Here is a 5,898-nt window from a genome sequence, read left to right on the forward strand (position 1 = left end):
GAGCGAGCCCCGGGGCGGGGGCGCGGGGGCGAGTGGTGGAAGTCAGGCCACGTGGGCTCTGTCGCCGGGCCGGTTGTGCCCTCTCCTACCTTGCTGGTGCTTCTGGGCCACCGCTGGCGATCGGGCCGCCCCACGCAAGTGCCGCCCTGCGGCGCGCCAGGCGCTGGAACTAGGCCCCCAGAAGGCAGGCAGCTGGGCGTCAGGCCCTGGGCCCCAGTGGTTCGGGACAGACCGCTAGGAGCCCGTCCTACCCTGAGCCTCGGCTGTTGGGCACAGGCCAGACCTGGCTGCTGTGCGAAGCTCAAGCTCAGCACCCGACGTTGCTTGTGCTGTGTCTACGCTGGTGAGCGGCGAGCCTCCGAGGCGGCCAGACCGCACGCTTCCCTCCCCTAGCTGCGAGGAGAAGCAGCCCTGGATGTGTGCGTGCTGAGTTGGGTTGCTAACTGCCAGGTCGGCAGTTCGAAAGCACTAGCCGCTCCTCGGGAGAAAAAAGAGGCTTCTGCCAACAGTGACATTCTCGGAAATCCGGAGGAGCGGTTCTGCCGTGGCCCTGTAGGGTCAACATGAGTGGGCATCAACTCAATGACATTGGGTTTGAGTTTTTGAGCTGGGCGACCTGCCCCAGGTCCAACTCGGTCTGCCCCCTCCCGATTGCCCTTGCCCAGACCCCCATCCGCATCCCTGTGCCCTCTGCCTGGCCGACCCTTTCCACCTTCTCCACTCTTGCCTCTCTCCCCCTTTAGACGATCCACCCTCCGAGCTCTGCTTAGCCTTCTAGCCCCTTATTTTGTTGTCCCACCTCCCGCCCCTTGTGGCCAGGTGAAAGGGAGGGAGATGGGTGGAAGGAAGGTGGCAGAGGCGGGTGGAAGGAGGAGCATGGCTGGTTGGGGTCTTTTGGGGCCACCAGCATGGTGTGTGGTAACAGGACCCTTGTGAGTGGGCCACTAGGCAGGCATACAACATGGCCCTAGCTCCATCTCCTGTCACCCCGGTCTCCCTCTCCAGGACCTCGACTGCCCCTTCCTCGAGGGGCTCCACCTCTCGGAGCCAGAGACCATCCTGGAACTGCTGTGTAGGCCCTCCACATACCGGATGGACATCCTGGAGTGGATGTGTGTCCAGTAAGGCCCTCCTGCTCTTCCTGCCCTCCCAGAAGCGCCCAGCTGTGTAACTGAAAAGTCGGTGGTTCGAATCTACCCTCTGCTCCTGCAGCTTGCAAGCCCTCCTCTCCAGTTACCCCACCCCCGCCCCCTCCCGCCCCTTGAAGCCTCAGGTGTAAGGGAGCTGAGCTGGGGCACCTCACTTCCTGGAGCAGGAGCGGGTGGCAGTGCTGGATCTGGTGCCCTGTTTACCTGATTTGCCATGCTGTCTCCCCACAGGGTCTGTCCCTGCTTACAGGACAAGCTCAGCGTTCTGCAAGGTGCCCCGATGGAGGGGAAACTCCAAGGTGGGTCAGCCCTCTGGGGCTGGGGGTGGGCGGTGTTGCCCTCAGTCCCCGCGGAGCTAGCCTTGGTCTAGTGTTCATCCAGTTGCTCATCATCAGGGCTCCTTGGGGCCTGGAGCGTGGGAGATGCCTGCGTTGGTGTCCTCATTAGCACCACAGCGGAGGTGGCCCATCAGAGAAGGCATGGGCAGGCTAGGACCCTCGCATAGCTTATGGGGAATCAGGCCACGCCCCTGAGCAAAGTCCAGAGTGCCACACACTGTTGACTGCTCAGCTGGCACGTGGGCCTGGCTGAGTAGCTTTGCTTCATATGTCCAGCCCCTCTGGGGCTGGGGGCTGTAGCAGCAGCAGCAATAGCAGACTCTTTGTGTTCGGACAGAGATGGTGGGGCTCTGCCATGAGCTGATGCTTTGTGGGCCGGATGACCTGGATCTCATGAAGGTGAGAGGGGACCCACACATCTGTCCCTCTAGTTCATGTCACCTGGGGGCAGCAGGGCAGCCATCGGGGTCACCTCTGCCATCACCTGGCCAGGAGTTGGACACGGGGATCATCTGCCGAACGCCCACAGGTTGGTTGGTGTGTGTGCATGTGCAGGCCTTCCAAGCACGTACCACGGCACCACTGCATGGCCCGGACTCTGGTGGCCTTCAGAGCTCCCTTGCTGGGGTCTGAGTGGTTTCTAGGGCATGTGCACCTCCCAGCGGTCAGGTGGGGACCCAGCGGTGGGTGGGTGTCTGTTCAAGGTTCCTGCCAGTCCCTGAGCCGACTGAAGGGCCACTCTGGAGCTCTGCCCTCTTGGCTGTGTGGGCCCGGTGGCCATGGTGATCACTGAATTGGGATTGGCTGGGGTTCGGCTTCCAAGCTGCATTCTGGACCATCTAGGGCAATGCCAGCTCACAAAAGCAGCTGTACTTCATGGACCAGATGTTGGCTGTCATCCAGAGCCTGCGGCTCAGCGACTTGGGTGGTGCCAGGTAAAGGGGAGGCCTGGGTTCATCCCCGAGGGGCCTGGGCACTGGCTCCCAGTTCCAGGCAGGGCCCCAGCCCAGCAGGGCCTCTGATGGAGTGGCCTATGCCTTGCAGCGAGGATCAGGACTTCAAGGACCTGAAAGAGAAGAATGAGAAGCTACTGGGCAACCTCTTCTCCAGCCCGCACATGCAGGCACTTCTGCAGCCTGAGTGTGACCCGTGGCCCCTGGACGCACAGCCCGTGCCTGAACAGCAGAAGTATGGTTGTTCCTGCTAGGCTGGCCCTGGGGGGGCTGGGGTCCCCTGGAGAGAAAGCTGATCAGGCCCCTCCTGTGCAGGGACAGTGTCTTGGCGGACGTGGAGGAGAAGCAGATGGCCCATCTGGTCAAGCAGTTGCAGGAGAGCACTGCCAAAGTCCAGGTGCTCAAGGCAGAGGTGAGGGCAGTGGTTGGGAGCCCAGTGCACCCCAGCCCAGACTCTGGAGCCAGAGTCGCTCCAAATTCTGCGTGTGTGCCTGCTGCTCGCTCCTGGCACTCATCTCCCTCTCCCGCTGCCTCCCCTCCTGCCTCCTCTCTCCTCCTGTTTCTCTCTCCTCTTTCCAACCTCCTGCCTCCCTTTCCCCAAGCCTCCCCTCCCTTTCCTTTTTGGCTTGTCACTTCCTGTCCTTTTCTTTCCTCCGTTCTCCTGCCTCCCTCCTCCTCTTTCCTTCCATCCCTCCTCCCTCTCCAGGCCCCCAGTCTCTGGCCTCCTGCAGGGACCTCTGGGTGAAGACTTCCTCTTTCCTGGGGTTGGGGGGAAGGGGCTGCTCTCCTTCTGCAGTTAGGCTTCCTCCACCTGTGTCTGCTTTTTCAGTGCAAAGAAGGGGCCACTGCCCCCTTGGGCGACCTGAGCACCCTGGACCAGAAGCTGCGCCTGGTGATCTCCGACTTCCACCAGCTCATTATGGCCTTCCTGCAAGTCTATGATGACGAACTGGGGGGATGCTGTCACCGCCCAGAGCCGGGCCTGCACCCGTGCGGCCCCATCATCCAGGCAGTGTACCAGTCTCTGACCTCCTGCAGCCAGGTAAGAAGCCCCTGTCCTCCCACTGCAGCCATCCTGCCAACCTCCCGCTTCTGGCCCTTCTCAGATGCACCCTTCCTATGCAGGGCCCTTTCTCCAAGCCCCTGGGGCTATGCCTCATCTGATGGCTCTGGCTGCCGAGTGACCTCAACAGGCCAGCTGGGCACAGTTCTATCCTCAGCAGAGGGGCTGTTTAATTGAGCATGGCCCAGTCACTACTCTGCCATCTAGTTTGCTCATAACAGGGTCCTGAGGCCATCAGGGGGCCCGGACAATGTGGCTTCTTCCTGGGCCCTGAGGTGGGAGACCATGCTGAATGGCTCGAGGGGGCGGGGGAGAAGAGATTGATGTGGGTAGCCACGGACCCCCTTAGTGGTCAGGCCATGAGTGTTAACACCCGGGCCCCGCCCCTGCCCATTTTCTTCCCTAGCTGATGCAAAGCATTATAGAGGTCACTCAACTCTCCCAGCACATCGAGGACACGCTGGCCAAGCAGCAGGGACAGGCAAACTACTGGGGCGGCAGCAACACCTTGATGAGCCTGGGTACGCCAACCCCCATCCCTGCTTCCGCTGTCTCCTAGTGCACTGGCCACTGCAGCCATCGGGACATGTGACCATTTCTGTTCCATCCACAGCTGTGTGCCTGCTGCACACCCCCTCCCTCCCCTGGCAACCACTAGCAGATGGTTGATAGTTCATATCAGAGGTGTCACCCCGGGGGTAGTGTTTTGTGTGTGACTGACTGCTGGTACTTGGTGGCATGACTTCCGGACTTGATTCCATGGATGGGCACTGAGGGGTGCCTTCTGCCTTCTGGCCAGCGCCAGTATTGGTGTCTGTAGGGGTCCCTGATTCCCTGCCTCTAGGGTACTGTAATCGAGGTGGCGTGGCGGGCATCTGACCCCCTTAACTTCATGGGGGAGAGACTTGCCATCAGCATCAGCCCCGAGGCTGGTTCTTATGAGGTGGAGGTCCGATAGGCTGCCTTTCTCTAACCTGACAACATTGCTGCCAATAGCTGTCCCTCATCTTTCTTTGTTGGTTTCTATGTTGGCACAATGGCTGTACAAGATGCTTAGTCACTATTCACAGTGACAGGGTGTACCAGGGAAGGACCCACTGCCGCTGAATCGAACCTGACTCATAGCAATCCACTAGGGCACAGCAGAACTGCTCCCTCGAGTTTCCGAGACTAATTTTTTATGGGAGCAGAAAGCCCCATCTTTTATCAGCAGAGCAGCTGGTGGGTTTGAACTGCCGACCTTGCAGTTAGCAGCCCGATGTGTAACCCACTCCGCCACCAGGGCTCCTTTCATTTGGGAAGTAACAGGCTACAATTCACGATCAGGGATGACTCAGGGTACAGTTCTTTGGTCAGTACAGCTGCTTTATAGCCATACCCATAGGCAGACCTGTTGCTGGCCCTTGGCCTCTTAGCCCCTTGAGCCTGCCCTGCTCTTCAGTTCCTCCTCCAAGGGCCCAGAGGTGCCCCACTCCACCAGGAGTCTGCTGCTCCCAGGTGCTCTGTTGCTCTGTAAAGCCTACCACACTGTCTTGTGCTGGTTTCCTGGTTCTGTAGCCCCCAATTTTCTGCTGTAGCTTCTTGCCATCTAGCTCAGCAGGGTCGGGGGCTCCAGCAGATGTGCTCTGCATCATTGCTTCTGGGTGATCTTGGAGGTCGTGGGCTGCCCTGCTCCTTCCATCTCTAGGATGACTCAGTTTAAGCCAAACTGACCAATCCCCTTGGGGTTCCATCACTCTGCATGACCCCATTCCCCTCCCCAATCCCCAGGGCACTATGCACCTCATTTGCATTCTTAACAGTCCATCTACTCCCATTGGTGGGCCATAAGCACCTTATTTGCATAGCCTCACCCAGCCCTTTGGTAGCAGTTAAGTCAAAAACAAAAACCCTAAAACTCATTGCCATGGAGTCCAATCCAAACAAAAAGGCCATCTACAAGGTAGGCCTTGGGAGGAGCCAGTGTGGACTCTTTGAGAAAGCCTCGTTTTCTTCTAATTACTTCCTTCCTTTCTAAAACATGCCTAAGGTTTTCCTGCTCTTGAACAGAATGTTTTTGACTTATTATTAAGTAAACACATCAACTCAAGGTCGATGGCCACAAGGCAGGGGTCAGGCATGCCTCCACCCCCTCCCTTTCTTGGCCCTGTTCTAAAACCCACTGCACCTCCTACTTCTCTGTTGAGTTCGATAATCCGTCGTGATGGCTACATAGAACTCCCGGACAGTATTCCTGGTTGAGTGGGCTTCCTAGGGAGGTGAGCCCAAGCCGGGACCCGTCGGCAGCACGGACCGTCACTGGGCCACAGCAGCGCTTCTCAGCCGGCAGCCCCGTCTCTCTCCAGACCTCAGCGCTTTCAGCCACAGGAGCCCTCGGCCTCTGTGAGCCAGGAGGC

The 5,898-nt window shown here is 59.2% G+C and overlaps 1 protein-coding gene across 2 annotated transcripts in view; it reads left to right on the forward strand.

The window, feature by feature from the left end:
- LOC101639077 (three prime repair exonuclease 2) overlaps positions 1-5,898 on the forward strand; it is a 21,716-nt gene that overhangs the window by 11,822 nt on the left and 3,996 nt on the right. The window contains exons 2-9 of one of the 2 annotated variants that reach the window (XM_045285493.1): positions 1,006-1,121; positions 1,380-1,447; positions 1,824-1,885; positions 2,330-2,421; positions 2,531-2,674; positions 2,755-2,851; positions 3,269-3,481; positions 3,909-4,023. In XM_045285493.1, the coding sequence (XP_045141428.1) occupies positions 1,006-1,121; positions 1,380-1,447; positions 1,824-1,885; positions 2,330-2,421; positions 2,531-2,674; positions 2,755-2,851; positions 3,269-3,481; positions 3,909-4,023 (907 nt within the window). Of the gene's footprint in view, positions 1-1,005; positions 1,122-1,379; positions 1,448-1,823; positions 1,886-2,329; positions 2,422-2,530; positions 2,675-2,754; positions 2,852-3,268; positions 3,482-3,908; positions 4,024-5,898 lie in introns of those variants that run through there. The other variant, XM_045285491.1, reaches the window with a different exon arrangement.

The sequence above is a fragment of the Echinops telfairi genome, unplaced genomic scaffold (genome assembly GCF_000313985.2).
Source record: "Echinops telfairi isolate 266 unplaced genomic scaffold, ASM31398v2 ScPeMD7_7472;HRSCAF=8510, whole genome shotgun sequence".
Lineage (NCBI taxonomy): Eukaryota > Metazoa > Chordata > Mammalia > Afrosoricida > Tenrecidae > Echinops > Echinops telfairi.